The sequence below is a fragment of the Lutra lutra genome, chromosome 5, assembly GCF_902655055.1.
Source record: "Lutra lutra chromosome 5, mLutLut1.2, whole genome shotgun sequence".
NCBI lineage: Eukaryota > Metazoa > Chordata > Mammalia > Carnivora > Mustelidae > Lutra > Lutra lutra.
The window spans coordinates 79112585-79135987 of record NC_062282.1 but is presented as its reverse complement, the minus strand read 5'-3'; the positions used below and the strand labels follow the sequence as shown (position 1 = coordinate 79135987).

Here is a 23403-nt window from a genome sequence, read left to right as displayed (position 1 = left end):
CCACATCGGGCTCTCTGCTCAGCAAGAAGCCTGCTTCCCTCTCTCTCTCTCTGCCTGCCTCTCCGTCTACTTGTGATCTCTCTCTGTCAAATAAATAAAAAATAAAATCTTAAAAAAAAAAAAAAGAGTTTCATTATATTTGGGGCACCTGGGTGGCTCAGTGGGTTAAAGCCTCTGCCTTCGGCTTGGGTCATGATCCTGGGGTCCTGGGATCGAGCCCCTCATCAGGCTCTCTGCTTAGCAAGGAGCCTGTTTCCTCTTCTCTCTCTGTCTGCCTCTCTGCCTACTTGTGATCTCTGTCTTTCAAATAAATAAATAAAATCTTTAAAAAAAAAAAGTTTCATTATATTTAACTAAATGACTAGCCTAGCTTTAATCACTTTTGACATGATGTCAAAAACAAATGACTTGGCATTAAAACTTCAGTTTTACTAAATCTTAAATAAAATTCTAGCTTTACTATTAAACACTAATACTTCAAATATATGTAAAATAAAGTATATTTTAACCAAATTGCTGTATTAAGTTATTTGGTATTTGAAATACATTTCTAATTGAAAAAAAAAAACAGAATTTATAAGTATTCACAGATCAAAGAACTACTGCCATGCATAGCTCCTCTAGGCTCCCAATAGTTTTGTGTGAATTTACTTCAATTTCTTTACTGATTTTGCTTTTATATCTTGAGTACATACATTAAGAGAGAAATTATACTAAGCACTTTTTGCTTTAATAAAAAAATTTTAATTTTGTCAAAGGAAAAAATAAAGAAGTAAAAACAATATAATCTAATCTTAAAGGTCTAATACAATTATTAGACTTTTTAAAAATTCTAAGACTAAGCAACTAGAAGCACTGAATAGCAACCAATCTAAGGCTAAGCACCAAAAAAAGGCAGCACATAAGATTAACCCTACATTCACTCCAGCTTTCTCTCTTTAGGCATCTTCCAAACCATGGTCTGAGGAAACCGAGGCTAAACAAAGAGTGAAGATTTCTTTCAACAAAGAAAACAAAGATCAGAATACAAAGCAGCCAAAATAGAACTGCTGGAGTATGGGCAGGATACCTGAGAAAAAGAAAATACAGAGTAATCTCAAAGTCTATATAAAATTATCTTCAGATACTTGGGGCAACTCCTGAGTTGAACACACCAAAGATGCCACTCTAGGAGGCTAGCAGAGAATGGCTGCTGAAAGGTTGGAGACCTTGGGAGTTCAGACTCAGCCAGAATAGAAAGACCAAATACCTAAGGAGTATCCAAAGATCAAGGAGCAAGGAAGTAGGAGTATAAGAATAAGGAGTATAAGAAATTAAGCCTCAGTATGACCAATGATCCACTGGTAATTTAACTGCCTGCTAGAACAAAACATAACAGTTTTATAAGAACATGATAATCAAGATACTTGAAAAGGGATCATCCATAGCATATGGCTTACAACTAAAAATACCACATATTAAAAAGCAGGAACATGTGGTGACTGTCAAGATATGCAATAACCAATAAAAGCAGACCTAGTGGGGGGAAAAAAAGCAGACCTAGAAATAAATCAAACACAAGAGATGGAAAAAAGGACTATTAATGATATATTAAAGAAAATAAAGGGGGGAAAATGGAAAAATAAATAAAAAATAAATTTCAACATAGAATCAGAATAAAAGAACATCATATCAATAATTATATTTAAATATAAATGGTCTAACCAAACCAATTAAAAAACAAAGACCGACAGAGTGGGTTGCAAAGCATGACCTAAAAATACGCTGTCTGCAAAAAACTCACTTCAGTATAACAATATAGGCGTATCAAATATATCAAAGATTGAAAGAAAGGATAAAAATATTTATCAGGGGACGCCTGGGTGGCTCAGTTGGTTAAGCAGCTGCCTTCGGCTCAGGTCATGATCCCAGCGTCCTGGGATCGAGTCCCACATCGGGCTCCTTGCTCGGCGGGGAGCCTGCTTCTCCCTCTGCCTCTGCCTACCACTCTGTCTGCCTGTGCTCATGCGCACTCTCTCTCTCTCTCGAACAAATAAATAAATAAAATCTTTAAAAAAATATATTTATCAGGAAAACAAAAGTAGCTATATTAATATCAGGAACTATGTTAACAAAAGAGACCTCAGAACAAAGATTACCAAAGAGACACATCACATAATGATAAAAGAGTCAATCATGAAGAAGACATAGCAATTCTAAAAATGTATAGGTACCAAACAACAGAGATCCAGCATATGAAAAAATGAGAAAAAAAATGAAAAGCAACTAAAAGAACTACACAAATCCACAAGCACAGCTAAAGATTTTAACACAACTCTCTCAGTAATTGTTAGAAAAACTATACAGAGAATCAGAAATAATGTAGAAAAATTCTATCATCAATCAACAGGATCTAACTGACATTTATAGAACACTCTACCAAAACCAGCAGGATATACATTCTCCACAAATGCATAGGGAATATATGTCCACATCTTGAATATAAAACAAACTTAAAGAAATGAAATCATGTAGAATGTATTTTCTGACCACAAGGGAACCAAACTAAATATCATTAACAGAAAGATCACAAGAAAATCTTCAAACGTTTAGGAACACACATGAAAATAACCTATGGGTCAAAGAGGAAGTCTAAAGTGAAATTTAAAAAAATACATGGAACTAAATGAAAATGAAATATAACACATAAAAAAATTTTTAAAAGATTTTATTTGAGAGAGAGAAAGAAAATATGGGCAGGGGAAGGGGAAAGGGAGAGGGAAAAGAAACCTTCCTCTTAAGCAGGAAGCCCAACATGCAGCTCAATCCCAGGACCCTGAGATCACAACCTGAGCCAAAAGCAGATGCTTACCCAACTCAGCCACCGAGGCACCCAACATAATAAAATTTCTAAGACACAACTAAAGTAGTACTGAGAGGGAAATTGATAGAACTAAGTGCATACAATTAGAAGAGAGAAAAATCAATAATCTAAGCTCACATTTCAAAAGCTTAGAAAAGGAAGTACAAAACACACCCAAAGGATGAGAAGGAAGGAAATTATAAAGAACAGAGCACGATTATAATACTCAGTGGTGAAAAACTGAAAGCTTTCCCCTAAAATCAGGAAGAAGTCAAGGATGCCCATTCTCACCACTTTTATTCAACATAGTACTGGAAGTCCTAACCACAGCAATCAAACAAAAGAAAGGAATAAAAGGCATCCAGATTAGTAAGGAAGAAGTAAAATCTTCACTATTTGCAGACGACATGACACTACTTATACAAAACCCTAAAGACACCACCAAAAAACTACTAGAACTGGTAAATGAATTTAGTAAGATTCTAGGATACAAAATCAATGTACAGAAATCCTCTGAATTTTTATACACTAATAATGAAGCAAGAGAAAGAGAAATTAAGAAAACAATCCTAGGGTACCAGGTGGCTCAGTTAAGTGTTTGCCTTCACCTCAGGTCATGATCCCAGGGTCCTGGGATGGAGTCCTACATCCAGTTCCCTGCTCAGTGGGGAGTCTGCTTCTCCTCTGTACCTCTCACCCCTGCTTGTGATATCTCTCATGCTCTCTCTCTCTCAAATAAATAAATAAAATCTTTAAAAAAGAAAGAAAGCAATCCTACTTACAACTGCACCCAAAATAATAAAAAACCTAGGAACAAACTTACCAAGGAGGTGAAAGACTTATATTCAAAAAATAAAACACTGATTCACAGGGAAAAGAAAAAAGAAAAAAATAATAATAATCCACTGATTAACAGTTCTCTGTTCACAGATGATATGTAGGAAACCCTAAAGACTACACACACAAAAAACTGTTAGAACTTATAAATGAATTCAGCAAAACAGCAGGATATAAAGTTAACACACGGAAATCAGTTGCATTTCAACACGGAAATTAGTTGCATTTCAACACATAACAATGAACAATATGAAAAGTTATTAGAAAAACAATTCCATTTACAACAGCATCAAAAAGAATAAAATATTTAGGAATTCATCAAGGAAGTAAAATACTTATACAAGGAAAACTACAAAACACTGCTAGAAGAAATTAAAGAAGATATACAAAAGTGGAAATACATTTCATTTTTATGGACTGGAAGCCTTAATGATGTTAAGATGTCAATATTACCGAAAGCAATCTACAGATTCAATGCAATTCCCATAAAAAGCCCAATGGTGGTTTTTGCAGAAAATATAAAGTCCCATCCTAAAATTCATATGGATTCTAAAGGGACCCCAAAAACCATCTCGGAAAAAGAGATTAAAGCAGGAGGACTCACACTTCCTGATTCCAAAACATATACAAAGCCACAGTAATCACAGTATTTACTACTAGCATAAAGACAGACATAGACAAAAGGAATAGAAGAGAGATCTCGGAAATAAACCCTTCCATATATGGTCAATGATTTTTGACCAGGATGTCAAGACCATTCAATAAGGAAATAACAGTCTTTTTAACAAATTGTGCTGGGAAAACTGTTTATCACATGCAAAAAAATGAAGTTCGACCCTTACCTAAGACCATATACAAAAATTAACTTAAAAGGGCTCAAAAACCTAAAACTATAAAACTCTTGAAAGAAAACATAGGACAAAAGCTTCATGACATTAGATTTATCCATGATTTCTTGGATATGATACCAAAGGCACAGGCAACAAAAGAAAAAAATAAATCGAATTTCATGAAATTAAACAGTTTTATATATAAAAGGACACTACCAACAGAGTAAAAAGGCAACCCATGGAATGGGAGAAAATATTTGGGTATATTTGTAAAGGGTACAAGAGATTCATATCCAAAATATATAAAGAACTCCTAAAACTCAAAAGCGAAAACAACCAACCTGATTCAAGAAGGGGCAAAGGATCTAAATAGACATTTCAACAAAGAAGATATATAAATGGCCAATAAGTACATGAAAAGATGCTCAACATCACTAATCATTAGGGAAATGCACATCAAAACTACAATGAGATACTACCTCACAACCGTTAGGATGGCTACTACCAAAAAGCCCCAGAAAATAACAAGTGTTGGGGAGAATATACAGAAATTGGAACCCTTGTACATTGTGAAAATGGAAAAACCACTGTGGAAGGACAGTATGGTAGCAATTCCTTAAAAAATTAAAAATAGAAATACCATATGATCAAGCAATACCACTTCTGGGTATATACCTGAAAACTAAAAAGAGGGACTTGAACAGTAGGATATTCACAATAGCTAATGCATGGAAGCAACCCAAGTGTCCAACAAAGGATGAGTGAATAAGCAAAAATGTGTTATATATATACAATAAAATATTACACGTCATTAAAAATGTAAGGAAATTCTGACATATGCTACAACATGGATGAATCTTAAGAACACTATGTAAGTGAAATAAGGCAGTCAAAAAGACAAATCCTATATGATTCCTCTTCTTTAATTAATTAATTTTGTATTGCTCTTAAATGAGATAGAGTAGTCAAAATCATAGACAGAAAGTAGAATGGTGATTGCCAGGGGTTGGGGAGAATAGGGAATGGGAAGTTGTTATTTAATGGGTACAGGGTTTCCGTTTTATAAGATAAAATGAGTTACGGAGATGGATGGTGATGACGGTTATATAACATTACAAATGTATTTAATACACTGAACTATACATGAAAAATGCATAAGATGGCAAACTTTGCTATGTGTTTTTTATCACAATAAAAAAAATTGGGAAGAAAATAAAAGTCTCTCAGTGTGTTGGAAATGGCGGAGCCAAGCCTGCCTTTTGTACTGTTTCCTACATTGGCAGATTTACTATCAGAAGTTAAACAAGCCAGGGTACCTGGGTGGCTGAGTTGGGTAAGCATCTGCCTTTGGCTCAGGTCATCTCAGGGTCCTGGGATCCAGCTCCGAGGTAGGCTTCCTGTCCAACAGGGAATCTGATTCTCCCTTTCCCTCTGCCCCTCCCCCTGCTCATGCTCTCTCTCCCTCTCTCTCTCAAATAAATAAAATCTTTCAAAAAAAAAATTATTAAAAAAAAAAAAAGTTAAACCAGCCTCCTCCAGCCATCCAAGATGCTGAAAGGAAAGAAGGCTAAGGGGAAGAAAGTGGCCCCGGCTCCTGCTATCGTGAAGAAGCAGAGAGTCAAGAAGGTGGTCAATCCTGCTTAAGAAAAGGCCCAAGAGGGGCGCCTGGGTGGCTCAGTGGGTTAAAGCCTCTGCTTTCGGCTCAGGTCACGGTCCCAGGGTCCTGGGATCGAGCCCCACATCGAGAGCCTGCCTCTCTCTCCGCCTGCCTCTCTGCCTACTTGTGATCTGTCTGTCAAATAAATAAAATCTTAAAAAAAAAAAAAAGAAAGAAAGAAAAGGCCCAAGAATTTTGGCATCAGATAGGACATCCAGCCCCAAAGGGACCTCATCTTCTTTGTCAAATGGTGCCACTTTATCTGCCTGTAGCAGCAAAAGACTATTTTCTATAAATGTCTGAAAGTGCCTACCACAATTAACCAGCTCACCCAGGTCTTGGACCACCAAATAGCTACTCAACTGCTTAAGCTGGCCCACAAATACACACCACAGACAAAGCAACACAAGGAGAGACTGTTGACACGGGCTGAGATGAAAGCTGTTGGCAAAGGGAATGTCCCCACCAAGAGGCCGCCTATCCTTCAAGCTGGGCTTAATAATGTCACCACCTTAGGGGAAAATAAGAAGGCTCGGATGGCAGTGACTGCACATGATGTGGATCCCATTGAGTTGGATCCCACTGAGTTGGTTATCCTCGTGCCTGCCCTGAGTGATAAGATGGGGATTTCCTACTTCATCATCAAGGGGAAGGGCAGGCTAAGGTGTCTGATCCACAGGAAGACCTTCACCACTGTCTCCTTCACACAGGTTAACTCAGAAGACAGAGGAGCTCTGGCTAAGCTGGCAGAAGCTATTAGGACCAATTAAAATGACAGATATGATGAGATCCACTGTCATTGGGGAGGCAAGGTCCTGGGTCCAAACTCAGTGATTCACATTGCCAAGTTGGAAAAAACAAAGGCTAAAGGACCGGCCGCCAAACAGGGCTAAATGTATGCTGTTGAATTCTCTGTACATAAAAGCAATAAAAAGGGGCGCCTGGGTGGCTCAGTGGATTAAGCCGCTGCCTTCGGCTCAGGTCATGATCTCAGGGTCCTGGGATCGAGCCCCGCATCGGGCTCTCTGCTTGGCAGGGAGCCTGCTTTCCCCTCTCTCTCTGCCTGCCTCTCTGCCTGCTTGTGATCTCTGTCTGTCAAATAAATAAATAAATAAAATCTTTAAAAAAAAAATAAAAAAATAAAAGCAATAAAAAGTTTTATTTAAAAAAAACAAAACAAAACAGGGATGCCTGGGTGGCTCAGTCATTAAGCATCTGCCTTTGGCTCAGGTCATGATCTCAGAGTCCTGATCCCAGAGTCCCACATCCGTTCCCTGCTCAGTGGGGAGCTTGGTTTTCCCTCTGCCTACTGCTCCTCCTGCCTGTGCTCTCTCTCTCTTTCTCCCCCCGTTTGACAAATAAATAAAATCTTTAAAACAAAATAAGAACAAACGTGAAACAAAACATTGCTTTTCAATGTTATCGCAAGTGAGTGCAATTTAAAATTACCATGCAAGCCTCCATTAACGCAGTGTGCATCTCATCTGTTTTGTGCTCTTGGTCCGCACCAGCATCAAGCAGAAAGCGAACCATATCCAAATGGCCTTAAAAAAAAAAAAAAAAAAAAGAACATGAATTTTTAAACTATATTTCTAAAGAACTGAGTATTAATTTAATACATTAAGTATTAAAATAGGGAATCATTTTCTTTCAGGTATCTACACAAAAATTTATGAGAACTTATTTTTCATTCTATAAAGGAATGACAGTTTTACAAAGCCAATCCAAAATAATAAGCACGCTCTCACCAAGGTATCTAGGTTTTAAAGACTGAATTAGTAGAAAGCACATAACAAGTTAAATAAAGTGGTAATACTTATTCTTTGATTTAATCTATAAAAACTATCAAACTATAAATCAAAACACTGAAATCAATTAGAATGCCAGGTAAAATACTTTTGGATCATACTTTTCATAAAAACAGCATTAAAATAATGACCATAAACTCACTGTGGCAATGAACAGGCACAGAAAACTCCAGTCAAAATAATTTCAACCCTCTGGATACATTAAATATATAAAAAGCCTTAATAGTCAGTAAGAAAAAGACAAACACTCCAGTAGAAAAATGGATGAAGGACATGAAATGGTTATTAAAAAAGAAATGTAAATGAATACTAAACTGAAAAAGAATATTAAACCTTCCTATTAAACAAAAGCAAATTAAAATTATACACCATTTTTTACTATCAAAATGGCAAATATTAAAAAGAATGGTAATACCCAGTGTTGGTGAGGGTGTAGGGTGGGACAAAGGGCACTCTCAAACACTGCTGGTGGGAGTGTAAATTGGTTCAACCTTTCTAGAAGGCAATTTGGCAATATGTATCAAAAGCCTTAAAAATGTCCATACCCTTTGACCCAGCAATTCCACTTCCAGGAATTTATCCTAAGGAAATAATCAGAGATTAGGCAAAGATGTCTGCACAAGGATGTTATTACAGTGTTTTTAATAATAGTGAAAACTGGGAACAATTCAAGTGTCCAACAATAGGCAATTATGGTACACCCATTTGATGTATTTGCAGAGACTCCTAGTTCCCTACTCAATACCACGGAATAGTCTTCCTTAATAACAGAACTCTGTTTTTTATCTGAGTGGCAACTAACTAAAAGAGTACATTTCCCAGCTTTCCTTGTTATATGTAGCCAATGAGATACAAGCAGGAGCTATAAGGCAGAACGTCTAAAAAGATTTCTTAAAAGTAGCTTACTGATGTGGAAGGCACTCCCCATTTTGCCCTTACCCTCTCTGTCCTCCCTACAATGTAGATTGTTGGGGCTCTAGCTACCATCTTGGATTACAGGTAAATTTGAGGATAGAAATGACACAGTAGGAAGGTAGAAGAGAAAAACAGAATTCTGAGATCTTGATAGCAGTGCAACAGCTATACTAGTTCTAGACAGCCTACACCCTTGGACTTGATTTATATATTTTAAAAAAAAGTCTTCTCTTTTGTTTAAATCATTATTAATTTAGGTTTCATGACACATGCAGCCATACCCACTCCTAGCAGAAATAGTGAAATACTATGTGACCATCAAAAGTTGTGTTATAAAAACATTTATTGAGATGGGAAATGTTCATGATATATTGCTAAATAAAATAAGCAGACTATAAAACAGTTAGGTATGGTTGTTTAGTTTAAATATATATGTTTGTTTTATATATGCTTAAAAAACACACTGGAAACATACTAAAATACTGCTTACATGCTTTAATCTTTAGGTAGTAATAATACATGTCATTGTAAAATTTCTTTTCCTTATGCTTTTCTTGTTTATGAGGTTTTCTGTTTAAACTGTGATTACTACTATTACTTGAGTGTGTATTATTTTTGAAATAAAGGTTGGAAAAAATCATATAAAATGAAAGTTATTAAAAAATGAAAATCCTCTAAATCTGTGCTATGAGTTTTCGTTGACTTCATAGCTACCTGAATAAATCTGAATTAAAATAATAAAGAAACATACACTGTGAAATTTATACTTTACAAAATATAGGCTAAAATAGGCTTTCTATATAATCTCTTATAAGTTACATAATTTGACAGCACAGGGAAAATATAAGTAATATAAAATTAATTCAAATACTCAAATATTTAAATACTCAAGGTTGTTATGAAAAAAATTGTAAATATTCACATATAGAGAGAGTACCTTTGTAGCACGCAAGGGTAAGAGCACTTTCTTTGAATTCATTAGAATGAGTGTTGATGCCTGCCCCATGATCCAGAAGAACTCTTGCAACTTCCACATGACCTGCACTGGCAGCTTCCATTAAGGGGGTATGTCCATTTTCATTATGATCTTCTATATTTGCACCTTCATTAAGTAGCACTTTCACAATGTCAACAAATCCTCCAGCACAGGCATAAGTTAGTGCAGTATTTCCTAACAAAGAACAAAAAGATACACAGAATTATGATAAAATGGATAAAATTATAACTATGCTATACTCTAGTTCTAGCTCTTCAATTCCCTTCATAAACCACTAGAACTATCATCTTACATTTTTTTGGTTCTATTGGTTAAGAGCATCATCTTAATTTTCTTACTAATTAAAAGATTTATTAAACAGGTGCCTGGGTGGCTCAGCTGGTTAAATGTCTGCCTTTGGCTCAGGTCATGATCTCCAGGTCCTGGGATGGAGCCTCACGTTGGGCTTCACGCTCAGCGGGGAATCTGCTTCTTTCTCTCTCTCTTTCCCTTTGCCCTCCCCCCAGCTCAGTCTCTCCCTCTCTCTTTCTCAAATAAATAAGTAAATAAAATCTTTTTAAAAAAATAAAAGATTTGTTATAAACAGGCCAACTGGGGCGGCTGGGTGGCTCAGTGGGTTAGGCCTCTGACTTCCGCTCCAGTCATGGTCTCTGGGTCCTGGAATGGAGTCCCACACTAGGCTCTCTGCTTGAAGGGGAGCCTGCTTCCCCCCCCACCCCGCCTCCACCTGCCTCTCTGCCTGCTTGTGATCTCTCTCTCTGTCAAACAATAAATAAAAATCTTTATAAAAAAAACAAAAACAAAAACAAAACAGGCCAATTTACTTATATTCCCATTAGTTTAAAGATATGTGTCAGAAGGAAAATGTAGCTAAAACAATGAATAGTCTTATGAATAAGTCTGCATAAAGAAAAGGTAAGAGAAAATTAAGAAATGGATATACATAGAAAGAAAATGTTAAGGATTTCTAGACTGTAAAGTATCAAAAGAAAAAGGAGTAATTTTGAATGATACACTAGAATATTTTAAATAAAAATATACTGAAAGGGATTTTTCAAGATGACAATTTTACTTGACAGCCTAATAAAGTAGGAAGATATAAATCCCCCTCAGCATAAGTCCTTCAAAAGAAACATTTCTTTAAAAAGGTCATTATCCAGGGCGCTTGGGTGGCTCAGTAAGCTAAGCAGCTGCCTTGGGCTCAGGTCATGGTCTTAGAATCGAGCCTCATGTCAGGCTCCCTGCTCAGTGAACAGCCTGCTTCTCCCTCTCCTTCTGCCTGCCGCTCTGCCTAATTGTGCTCTCTCTCTCTGTCTCTCTGTCAAATAAATAAATAAAATAAAATAAAAAAATAAAAGGTCATTATTCCATTATTGGCGTTCCACCTATTTCTTTCCTGATTTTGTTTTGAGGATTTTTATTTATTAGAGAAGGTAAGGGAGATGGTTTACTACCTAACAGTAAGGCACTGAAGAAGATTATTTTAAAGATTCAGCAAGAAAAGTAACATTCCAGAATCCAATGTGTTTAGAATTCAATTATTCAACCATTTTACACATTATACATGTTACTGTCATTACAAGTAAGACAAAATGGTCAGCAAAATAGTCTACAGTTCCTTCCAGGAAGTCTTGCTCACTTACATTTAATATTCACTTAAAGGTGTAGAACAATGACATAGCTTTCATTATGTAAATTTTTAAAAAATCATGTTGTTGCCTCACTAAATCCAAGTAATCTTACTACTAAAACTATACCTATAACTCATGACACATGACCAAGGCTCCTTCTATGTGTCTGCGAGGTATAAATAACTAAAAGAACACCTCTTACTAGAATAGCTTTCATTCTGCCACAAGAGTATCTTAGTAGTAAATGGATTCAGTATGCCCAACATGAAAAACCCCACAGGGTAAATACTCTCAGGTTAATCTATAATCTAAAGTTAAGGAATTTGAATTTATTTTTTTTTTTTTTAGATTTTATTTATTTATTTATTTATTTGACAGACAGAGATCACGAGTAGGCAGAGAGGCAGGCAGAGAGAGAGGAAGGGAAGCAGGCTCCCCGCTGAGCAGAGAGCCCGATGCGGGACTCGATCCCAGGACCCTGAGATCATGACCTGAGCCGAAGGCAGCGGCTTAACCCACTGAGCCACCCAGGCACCCAAGGAATTTGAATTTAAATGAGATAAAGAATTTTAAGACATACAGTTCCTAATTTTGCCTCTTATGGCAAAAAAGAAACTGTCTCCAGCAGAAAAACTGACAATCTTGGCCAAACGGAATCTCAGTCTTTTGAAGATACCAAATTAATTTAGATTTTACTCATTTCTAATCAATGGCTAAGATTTTTCTGTAGGTTTACAACTGATTTTTCCAGTCATAAAAATCAAATTTTTATCTCTTAGGTTATAATTAATTATATCAATTTATTTTCCTCAAATTAACACATAATTTCTACTTACCTGTTGCTGACTGGGAGTTGACATCTGCATCATGAAGAAGTAATAATTTCACAATATCTAAATAACCTCCACTAGATGCTGCCATTAGGGGAGTTATGTCTCCTTTATTCCCTCGATCTTCAACATTAGCATGCATAGCAAGCAATACCTTTAAAACACATTACACAGAGAGAGAACAGTCAGTTCTTACTATTAATAGTATTTCTAGAGAAATAAATGCATAAAGGCAACAGAAAATGTTAACTGCTCTTGTCAAAGAATATGTGTTATGCTTAGGATTATTCAGCAAGAGAACAGCAGAACTATACTACCAAGACAGAAACTAACTGGTAAACACATGGTTATTTCTCAATATTACTACAACAGACAGAAAAAATTAAAAGAATTGAGATAATCTGGATGAAATGACAATAAATCACTACTTTCCATTATAGCTGTATATTATTTCTTTTTTTTTTTAATTTTATTTTTTATAAGTATATTATTTCTAAAGACAAGCTGAAGATATTACTACTTTTATGTGTTTCTTATTCATTAGGAACAGTTTTGAGTAAATGGCAGGAAAATGCACCTTGCCCAGTTACATGTGTAGGCAACAAAATTAATTATGTACCAGGTTCCACTTTACCTACTGCCCAAAAGGAAGGAATCTGGCCTCTAACAACTTCTTTGATTAGTAATAAAAATAAAACATCAAAAACCTTCCCATAATTTCAATCACTGAAGATAAGTTCTGCTTACTTGTGCTAATTCATAATACCCTGCTGAACAAGCCAAACACAGCAGACTTTCTCCTTCTTCTGTATGTTCATTTACACTTCTGCCTTCATCTAGCAATTTACGAACAGCATTCACATCCCCATCTGAACAAGCTTCTGCCAGACTACGACTGAAAACAAAACCATCAACAATTAACCAACAAAGAAAGACTCAGAATCCTATGCTAATAAACTATATTAAATACAACGTCTTAAACAGAAAAATGTTGATACAGTAAGAAAAAAAACTTGTATGAACATTTTGTGTGTTTGTAATACTAATTATTTGTGGAGGCCAGCCAAGCCAGAAAGGCAATAAACTGAATATGAAAACAGCTGACATTTTTATTTTCCAAAATGTTCTAACATTTTATCATATTAATTTTCAAGTAAAGTCTTAAAAACTATTAGATGCACAAGTTTTTAAACTCAATCAATGCAATAATTCCTAAAGATACCTGGGATATAACTCCACGGCTTAAAATTTTATTTGGTAACAGAAGATGTGACCTACTGCACAATGGTTAACAAAACTGATAAATCTCAAACTTTAATGTGCATACAAATCACCATGTTTCCTGTTAAAATGTAGAATCTGACTCAGTAGTTCTGAGGTGAGGTCTGAGATTCTGCATTTCTGACAAGCTCTAAAGTGATGCTGATGCTGCTGATTATGGACCATATCTCCGTAACCTGCATCTGGATTAGTGCATTAGTAACCCATTTCATTTATTATTTACTCAAGCAGTCAGCTTCCAGTTTACTACTATCATCTTTAGAACAAGTAACTTCCTTAGAAAGAGGAATACCATCTTACTCACTTTGGATTTCTTACAGAGTCTAGTACAGTACATGCCATGAGAATACTCATGATGAATATGAGTGGAATACAAGAATAAAAATACAGTCTCTGTTTTTATTTCTATGTAACATATATACATTTATGAACCCACTTAAAATATAATACCCATTCTAATATCCGCTTAGCGAAAGTTATAATCCCGTCCAAAAGACAGAATTAACCCAAAGCTGCTACACTTCCCCAAATTCCACTCAAGAAAATGTTTGATACCCAGAAAAAGTCATTATATGCATACGTGTCTACTTGTCCTGCACTGTGGCTGTTTTCTGCTCTCATCCGTGTCAGTGCAGCAGCAGCTTCATCTAATGCACAGCTTACTGAGGACGTCAGTCTCCGCAACACCTCAGGATCTGCAAAAGCTTTACCGTCAGCAGTCGACAATTTGCCAATGCCTTCAGTATGCGTCAATCAGGTAGTGCAGGGGAAGAAAAAACAAAAAAGTGCAAATTGTAGTTACATTACTAAACACTATTATTTAGGGGAAAAAACGGCATAGTCTCCATAGAGAAGGCTGACAATCAGAATATAAGGTTGATAATAATTTTGCCATTAATGTCAAAAGGCCACCGCATCTTTACAAGGCACATAATATTAATCTGTCCCATACCTAACTCCAAATATAACGTAACATGATGCTCACTGAGGTAAATGAATGAAAGTTCTTTCAAAATATATAGTCATACTATAGGATCTCTAGTGGAAGATCATATTTATACTATTTTCAGTAATAATGAAGTGGGTAGTCAGCATTAATACAACAAACAATCCAACAATTTCTCCCTTTGGTTTAGTAGCCACCTAGAACCATCTTCTAGGATAACAGTGTAAATTAAAATAAGTTCATTCTAATATTCATTATGTGGTTATGATGTACATGCACTAGAGAGACAAAAAGGGATGAGGCACAGTTTCTATCCTTACACAGCTCAGGCTAGAAGGACTATTACATGTCTAAGTTGCCAATTAAACTTTTTCTCTAGATTCAGTGAGGAATCGGTGACAACTGTAATGGAAAATTTCAATGATAATATCACTGCCTGATCACTGCTGAAAATGAGAGAAAAATAATCAATAAAATTTTGGAAAACAACAAGAAAAACAAGAAGGGAAAACGTGCCCAATAAGATATAAAATGTATTATGATGCCAGGCAAATTATAAAATATCATACTTACACAGAAACAGATAATTATAATATCAAGGATATACAATAGAGACCAAAAAAGACCCTAGATCATTTGTGAATTCAATATGTATAGATGTGCAATTTCAAGTCAAAGGAGATGGGAGGGCTTATTTCAAAAACACTGTTCAAAAATTGGTTACCATTTGAAAATTAAGTAATATCTCTAATTCACAGCATTCACAAAAATAAATACCAGGTAGACTGAAGGTTTAAATGTTAAAAACACACACTGAAAAATACTATTATACTATGTAGTGGTTTTTTTTTTCTGTAAAGATTTTATTTATTTACTTGACAGAGATCAAAAGTAGGCAGAGAGGCAGGCAGAGAGAGGAGGAAGCAGGCTCCCTGCTGAGCAGAGAGTCTGATGCGGTGCTCAATCCCAGGACCCTGAGATCATGACCTAAGCCGAAGGCAGAGGCTTTAACCCACTGAGCCACCCAGGTGCCCTATGTAGTGTTTTTCTAATGTGAATATTGGAGAGATTTTTCTAAGCATGAGACAAATTCCAAAAGCCAGGAAATAAAAATTAGTACATATGATATGAAACATTTCTAATTTCAGTAAAATTTTCCATGTAATTAAGCACAACATAAAATTAAGGCAAAATAAAAAATGAAAATAATACCCAATAAACTTATTATCATTTATAAAGAGTATGATGCAACTTACTGATATTAAAGGAACACAAACTATGAAACTGACAAAAAAATTGATTGAGGAGTAAGGCCCTCTGAAACTCATTGACAGGAATGTATATTGGTATAAAGTTGGCAGTGTCATGGCAAATTTGACAAGTTATCAAAATTTTAGATGTAAACATCCTTTGACACAGTGATACCACTTTCTAATACCTTGTCCTATGAAGACACATGCACAAATAAGAAAAGCTACATATGAATATAAACTACAACAATATTTGTGATATTGGAAAAGAGGAAATAATCTAAGTATCTCTCAATAAGGAACTGGTAAAATAAATTATGGTACATCTAAGCAAGAGAATATTTTATTTTATCCTTTAAAAGAAAAAGATTGGGCTGCCTGGGTGGCTCAGTCAGTTGAGCATTCAACTCTTGGTTTCAGCTTGGGTCATGATCTCCAGGTCCCCATGCCGGGCTCTGTGCTGGGTGTGGAGCCTGCCTGAGATTCTCTCTCTCCCTCTCCCTGTGCCCACTGCCTCCCCCACTCTAAAAAAGTATATATATAAATAAAGAAAGGAAGAAAGGAGGATTATAGAAAGATGCTCATAATAATGTAAAAAAAAAAAGGGAAGTTATATTATGTGCAATATGACCCTATGTATATTTAAACATATACATTAAAGCTACAAAGGAAAAAGTCTGGATATATATGTAAACCTTGACAGTGGGAAGGTTTTATTATCTACTTAATATATTTCATATTCCCTTAGTTATTTCTAATTGTATTAAATTATAACTTAGAAAATAATTTTAAAATTCTTCTTGAAATAGCTTTAATCTTTTTTTCCTAAAGTTTACTTACTTAAATATCTGTATACCCAACATGGAGCTCAAACTCACAATCCTGAGATCAAGAGTCACATGTTCTTCCAACTGAACTGACTTTTGGAATCTGTCTCATGCTTGGAAAAGTCTCCCCTACATTCACATTAGAAAAACACAACAGCCAGGCACCCCTGAAATAATTTTAGTTCTTAATTTTCTCTAAGAATATCAAGGAGACCTGGAGAATAATGATTTAAATTTGACAATTTAAACTCATATGTAGTTGGATAGAATATTCTGTCTACAGAAACTGTCAGATAAATTTTAAGATTTATTTATTTATTTTAGAGAGAAACAGAGATGGAGAGAGAAGGAGGGAGCACGAGTTGGGGGATGGGCAGAGGGAAAGAATCTTACGCAGCCTCCCTGCTGAATGCTGAAAGAAAGAAAAGAGCCCTTTATGAGAAATCATGAGGTGCCCAGAAAAAAAGAAAAAAAGAAAAATGAGTTTAAAACCCTTAATTAGGGATTAAGGAGTGATACTCACAACATGAGTGAAGTGTGAGCCTGAACCAGAGAGTAAAAATGTACCACTACCTGTAAACAAAGCTTGATTTAGGAAAGAAAAGGAAAGCAGAGAAGACTAGGAGAAGAGAGATGTCTTTTCTCCACATTTCTCTCTCTGCTCTAAGCCAAATAATTCAGGGTTCCAAAGCAAAGCAAAAACAAAACAAAGCAAAACAAATAAAGAATCCAAAATTAGAGGGTGGTCATGACACTGCCGTTCAGAAATCTTATACAGCATATCCCTATATCACAAGTAGGAGATGCACTGGAAATCCAGACTCTAAAGGAGGAACATTCAATGTTATTACAAATGTGATCTTTATACCTTTCTTTAAAAAATTACTAGTTCTGCTTCAGTTTAAACGGTCTTATTCTGTTGTGTCTAATTTTAAGTTTCTATCAGTTCCAAAATGACACAGTAGGTAGACTAAAAGTCAGTCTGCTACAAATTATACCTATACTTTACCATAACAGGACAAAGTTGAAGGAATAACAAAAGACGACATCAAGTAAGCTCATTCTTAACATTTATGTCTTTCCAAGAGTAATACAAAAAATGCTCAATTTATTTTAGCTCTTATTTGTCCCAGTCATTATTTGGTCAAATGAATACTGTTTTTCTTCAGTCACCATGAAATGTGCCAAAAGGCTGCTGTGATTTTTCTGCATACTTATCTTTAATATCATGTTTATTAAAGTACTCAGAAACTGGGGGCACAGAGTTGGCTCAGTCAGAAAAGTATGTGACTCTTGATCTCTGTATTTTGAGTTTCAGCCTCACATTGTATGTAGAGATTACTTAAATAAATAAACATTAAAATTTTTTTTAATTAGGGGCGCCTGGGTGGCTCAGTAGGTTAAAGCCTCTGCCTTTGGCTCGGGTCATGATCCCAGCGTCCTGGGATCGAGCCCCGCATCGGGCTCTCTGCTCCTCAGGGAGCCTGCTTCCTCCTCTCTCTCTGCCTGCCTCTCTGCCTGCTTGTGATCTCTGTCAAATAAATAAATAAAATCTTTAAAAAAATTTTTTTTTATTAAAAAAAAAATACTCAGAAACCTAAGTTTCTATACTTTTTAAAAGAGGATTTTATTTATTTGTCAGAGAGAGAGCACAGCAGGGGGAGTGCCAGGCAGAGAGAGAAGCAGACTCCCTGCTGAGCAGGGAGCTTCATGTGGGGTTCCATCCCAGGACCCTGGGATCATGACCTGAGGTGAAGGCAGATGCTTAACAGACTGAGCCACCCAGGAGACCCAAAATTTTCTATACTTTAAAAACCTTCCTTTTTTTTTTTTTTTTATTTAATTTTTTCGGTGTTCCAAGAGTCACTGTTTGTGCACCATACCCAGTATTCCATGCAATACGTGCCCTCCTTAATACCCACCACCAGGATCACCCATCCCAACCCCTCCCTTCCAAAACCCTCAGTTTGTTTCTGAGAGTCCACAGTCTCTCATGTTTCATCTCCCACTCCAATTCCTTTACTTTTTTTTTCCTTCTCCTAATGTCCTCCATGTTATTCCTTATGCTCCATAAGTAAGTGAAACCTTTCTGTAAGGCACTTGGGTGGATCAGTTGGTTGAACGTCTGACTCTTGGTTTTGGCTCAGGTCATGATCTTGCAGTTGCAGGACTGAGCTCTGCACTCAGTGTGGAGTCTATTCAGATTTTTCTTCCCTCTCCTTCTGCCTGTCCCCATTCGTGCACACTCTCTCTCACTCTCTCAAACGAATAAAGAAAATCTTAAAAAAAAAATTTTATTTTGAATTTTACTTTGAATTTTTTAAAATATTTTATTTATTTATTTGACAGACAGAGATCACAAGTAGGCAGAGAGGCAGGAAGAGAGAGAGAGAGAGAGAGGAGGAAGCAGGCTCCCGGCTAAGCAGAGAGCCCGATGTGGGGCTTGATCCCAGGACCCTGGGATTATGACCTGAGCCAAAGGCAGAGGCTTTAACCCACTGAGCCACTCAGGTGCCCCTATTTTTTAATTTTCTGCATTTAAATGGCTTTAATATAGGATAAGGTTATGTATATGGCACTCTAACAAGCTTTTAGGCACTACTTTATTTTTTAATTTTGGGGCACTATTTTCAAAAATAACCTACACATTCTTCTAGACTAAATTCTTACATGTAGGGCACCTGGGTGGCCCGATGAGTTAAGCAGCTGCCTTTGGCTCAGGTCATGATCATGTGGCCCTGGGATCAAGCCCTGAGAGGGGCCCCTGCTCAGCAGGGAGTCTGCTTCTCCCCTCCCACTACCCCTCCCCCTGCTTGTGGCTCTCAAACAAATAAATAAGCCTTCAAAAAATTGTTTTAAATAAATTCTTACATGTATTTAATATGCACATATATTTATGCTAGATAAGTAACTAAAAGGAGTAACATACAAAATGAACATATCTCAAAAGCAATATACAGAAATAAAGAAAAGCAATATACAAAAATTAGAAAAAGTAAACTTCCTTCTTAAAACAATTTTAATTGATAAAAGGCTTTCATTACAGTGGAATTGAAACCTGGTACAACAAATAATATGCATGTTGTACAATACAAAACAGTGATGAGTATATATTATTGAAAAAGTATGCTTATCACAGATTTTTCTGTTTTCTTGTTCTATGATAGAACAAGAAGTTGATATAAAGCTTGGTATATTTCAGTCTAATTTTTTTTATTTTTTTATTATTTTTTTTTTTTTAAAGATTTTATTTATTATTTATTTGACAGAGAGAAATCACAAGTAGACAGAGAGGCAGGCAGGCAGAGAGAGAGAGAGAGAGAGAAGCAGGCTCCCTGTCGAGCAGAGAGCCCGATGCGGGACTCGATCCCAGGACCCTGAGATCATGACCCGAGCCGAAGGCAGCGGCCTAACCCACTGAGCCACCCAGGCGCCCCTATTTCAGTCTAATTTTGTGTCCAATTTTTATTTAACTGTCTTCTAAGAAAAAAATAGCAATTTATAATTAAGTTACCCCTAGATGAAAGTGAATATGTAAATAAGCACATGCAGAATACCCAAATCAGTTAAGATCAAAGATTCATAATCTGATGAATTTATCTCCCACATTTATAATGTAATTGGTAATAGGTTAAGTTTTCCTTAATAACCAGCTGATAATCTAAGACCTTAAATACAGTGCTGAGCCCTAGAATCATCCATTGAAAACTTTCAACTAAGAATTTTTGAAATATGAAACGTGAACATTTTCTTTAGTAAATACAAAACATAATATATTTAAGAGTTCAAATTTCATATAATGTCATAGTTTTGGGGTAATTTTATACAGCTTTGTATAGAGATCTAGACTTCTAAAGAAATGAAAATAAGAAAACCAGAAATAAATTACCTGCTGCTTCCAGCAACGCTTCTAATCGTGCCTGTGTCTCTGGATCCACAGTACGTAAGTCTGCTCCTTCTGCAGTGCTCGATAAGAATATCTCTGATGTTGTTTTAAGTACTGGGTTATCCAGATCTTCTTGGTCCAAAATAAATGATTCGACCTGTTTATGAATTAAAAATGTAATAGCCATGAAACTGATCTCAATATTGGTAGTATAACTGCAATTTAAGATAATATGATTTCTGATTTGGAATTTAAGTATAAGCAGATAAATTACTGTAGAAATATGGGAAGGGACTTTGAAGGAGCCTCATATTTTCAGACATGACTACAGTGTAACTCGGAGACAGCAGATTTCAGTTTCCTGAAGAACACTGTATCTTCTGTGCCTAGCATGGAGCTTGACAAGCAGTTTTTGTTTTTTTCTTTTTAATGAAACAAGTACAAGAACATAGTCCCTGGAAAGATCTAAATAGGACTAAATGGTAAAAAGACTAGATAGCATGGATAGGTCAGTAAGGCTCCATTTTTCCTCTTTTAATCAATTTACTAAATTCTGATTCTTAGAAGAAAATAAGATTTAATACACTGCCAAATATCTGTAAACCTATAGATAAGAAAGCTCCATGAAGTTAAGAAACACACCTGTTTGTTCATTGCTTTGTCCTCTGGGCTGAAGAATACCTCATATACAGTAGGTATTGAATTCACATTTGTTGAAATGAATGAATAGAATAAGCAAAAGCAACTTATGAAAATAAACATGTAACCCTCTAATTTCAAATCAACTTAATTCTAAAATGAATTTTCTTAACAAAATATGTACAATTTTTCAGGGAAGCAATTTGGAAATGTGTTTCAAAATGCTTTAAAAGGCTCATGCCCTTTGATTCAGTAATTCCATTTTAAGGAATCTATCCTAGAGCTACCCTATGACCCAGCTATCGCACTACTGGGTATTCACCCTAAAGATAAACAAATGGAGTGATCCAAAGGGGCACATGCAACCCAATGTTGATAGCAGCAATGTCCACAATAACCAAACTATGAAAAGAACCTAATATCCATCAACAGATGAATGGATAAAGAAGATGTGGTATATATATACAATTGAAATACTATACAGCCATCAAAAAAACCCACGCCGAAATCTTGCCATTTGCAATGACGAGGATAGAACTAGAGGGTATTATGCTAAGAGAAATAACTCAGTCAGAGAAAGAATTATTATATGATCTCTCTGATATGAGGATTTGAGAGGCAGGGCGGGGGGTCATGGGGGGAAGGGAAGGAAAAAATGAAACAAGATGGGATTGGGAAGGCGACAAAACCATAAGAGACTCTTAATCTTAGGTAAAACGGAGGGTTGCTGGGGGGTGGGGGAGGGAGGAATAGGGTGGCTGGGTTATGAACACTGGGGAAGGTATGTGCTATGGTAAGTGCTGTAAACTGTGTAAGGCTGATGATTCACAGACCTGTACCCCTGAAGCAAATAATAAATTATATGTTAATAAAATAAATAAATAAAATTGTAAAAAGGTATCTGAAAGCAAGACAAAAATATGCAAGGATGGTCACTGCACATTAATTCAAATTCCAAAAATGAGAGGGGGAAAAAACTACAATTGGTAATTTGGTAAATACATTCTGTCCATTCACAGGATGGACTACCATGCAGTCATTAAAAACAGTGTTTCTGAAGCAAATTTGGTGATGTGAGAAAGTATTCGTAAAGTGAAATGAAAATCACAAGATTCAAAATAGTATGATCTTTATTTTGCTAAAAGTATATATATATATATATATATGTAACATGAACATGACTATTATGTATATAATCCTGAGTATGTATTTATGTACCCAGATAGGTCTACAATATGTAAATACATAGATTTACATTTGAATATAAAAATACATTTATATTTGGAGACAGATAGAAAAAAAGGAACAGAAAGGTTAAGTACTTCTCCAAGGCCACACAGCTAATAAATGACAAAGATTGTTTTCAAACCCCACCACAAAGCTACACAGTCTATGCTCCTAACTACTAGGCAATGCTACTTCAGAGGGCCACAGTATTTGGACGACATTATTTGGCATATCTGGTTAGTTTGTCATCAGTTTCATAATGGTCACCAAATAAACATCCTAAGAAAGACAGTAAAGTTAAAATGATTAGGATACATTTTATTACCTAGTGAAGTACTAAAATTTTACAAAATAAAGCTTTAACTTCACAATTAACACTGAAACACGTTACTATGCTGCAATACAGTTTCTTTAATATGTAATTACAAAGATGCCATTCTAGATCCATTCCAAGATAAATGTATCCTATCGGTTGTTAAATGATATGAAAATATAACTGTTTGTAATAAAAATCTTCTCACAGGCCCAAGAAATTATTAGGTGTTTGCAAATAAGTATACTTGCCAGTTGTAAGGACAGATAAAACCATCATGCCAAATTCTGGAATTTTTTTTTTTATTACAGATGGTATATCAAAGTTAACATTTCTGGGACACCTGGGTGGCTCGGTCAGTTAAGCATCTGCCTTGGGCTCAGGTCATGATCCCAGGGTCCTGGCTTCAGAGTCCCACACTGGACTCCCTGCTCAGCGGGAAGCCTGCTTCTCCCTCACCCTTTCGCTCTCCGTGCTTGTTCTCTCTCGCTCTCTCTGACAAATAAATAAGTAAAATCTTTAAAAGATTTTAAAGACAGAGAGAGAGCGAGCAAGCACATGCATGAGCAGAGTGAAGGACAGAGGGAGAAACAGACTCCCTGCCAAACAGGGAGCCCGATGTGGGGGTGAATCCTAGGACTCCAGGATTATGACTCCAGCTGAAGGCAGCCACTTAATCAAGTGAGC

At 35.9% G+C, this 23403-nt stretch overlaps 1 protein-coding gene and 1 pseudogene across 12 annotated transcripts in view; one reads left to right on the top strand and one right to left on the bottom strand.

Moving 5' to 3' along the window:
- Nucleotides 1–23403, bottom strand: part of ANKHD1 (ankyrin repeat and KH domain containing 1) — a 132813-nt gene that overhangs the window by 83401 nt on the left and 26009 nt on the right. For all 12 annotated transcript variants that reach the window (XM_047729823.1, XM_047729817.1, XM_047729822.1 and 9 more), the window contains exons 2-7: nt 20541–20694; nt 14209–14365; nt 13095–13242; nt 12354–12501; nt 9827–10060; nt 7616–7710 (exon numbers count right to left, since the gene is read on the bottom strand). In XM_047729823.1, coding sequence (XP_047585779.1) covers nt 7616–7710; nt 9827–10060; nt 12354–12501; nt 13095–13242; nt 14209–14365; nt 20541–20694 — 936 coding nt within the window. The remainder of the gene's footprint in view (nt 1–7615; nt 7711–9826; nt 10061–12353; nt 12502–13094; nt 13243–14208; nt 14366–20540; nt 20695–23403) is intronic.
- LOC125100043 (60S ribosomal protein L7a-like) lies at nt 6058–7094 on the top strand (annotated as a pseudogene).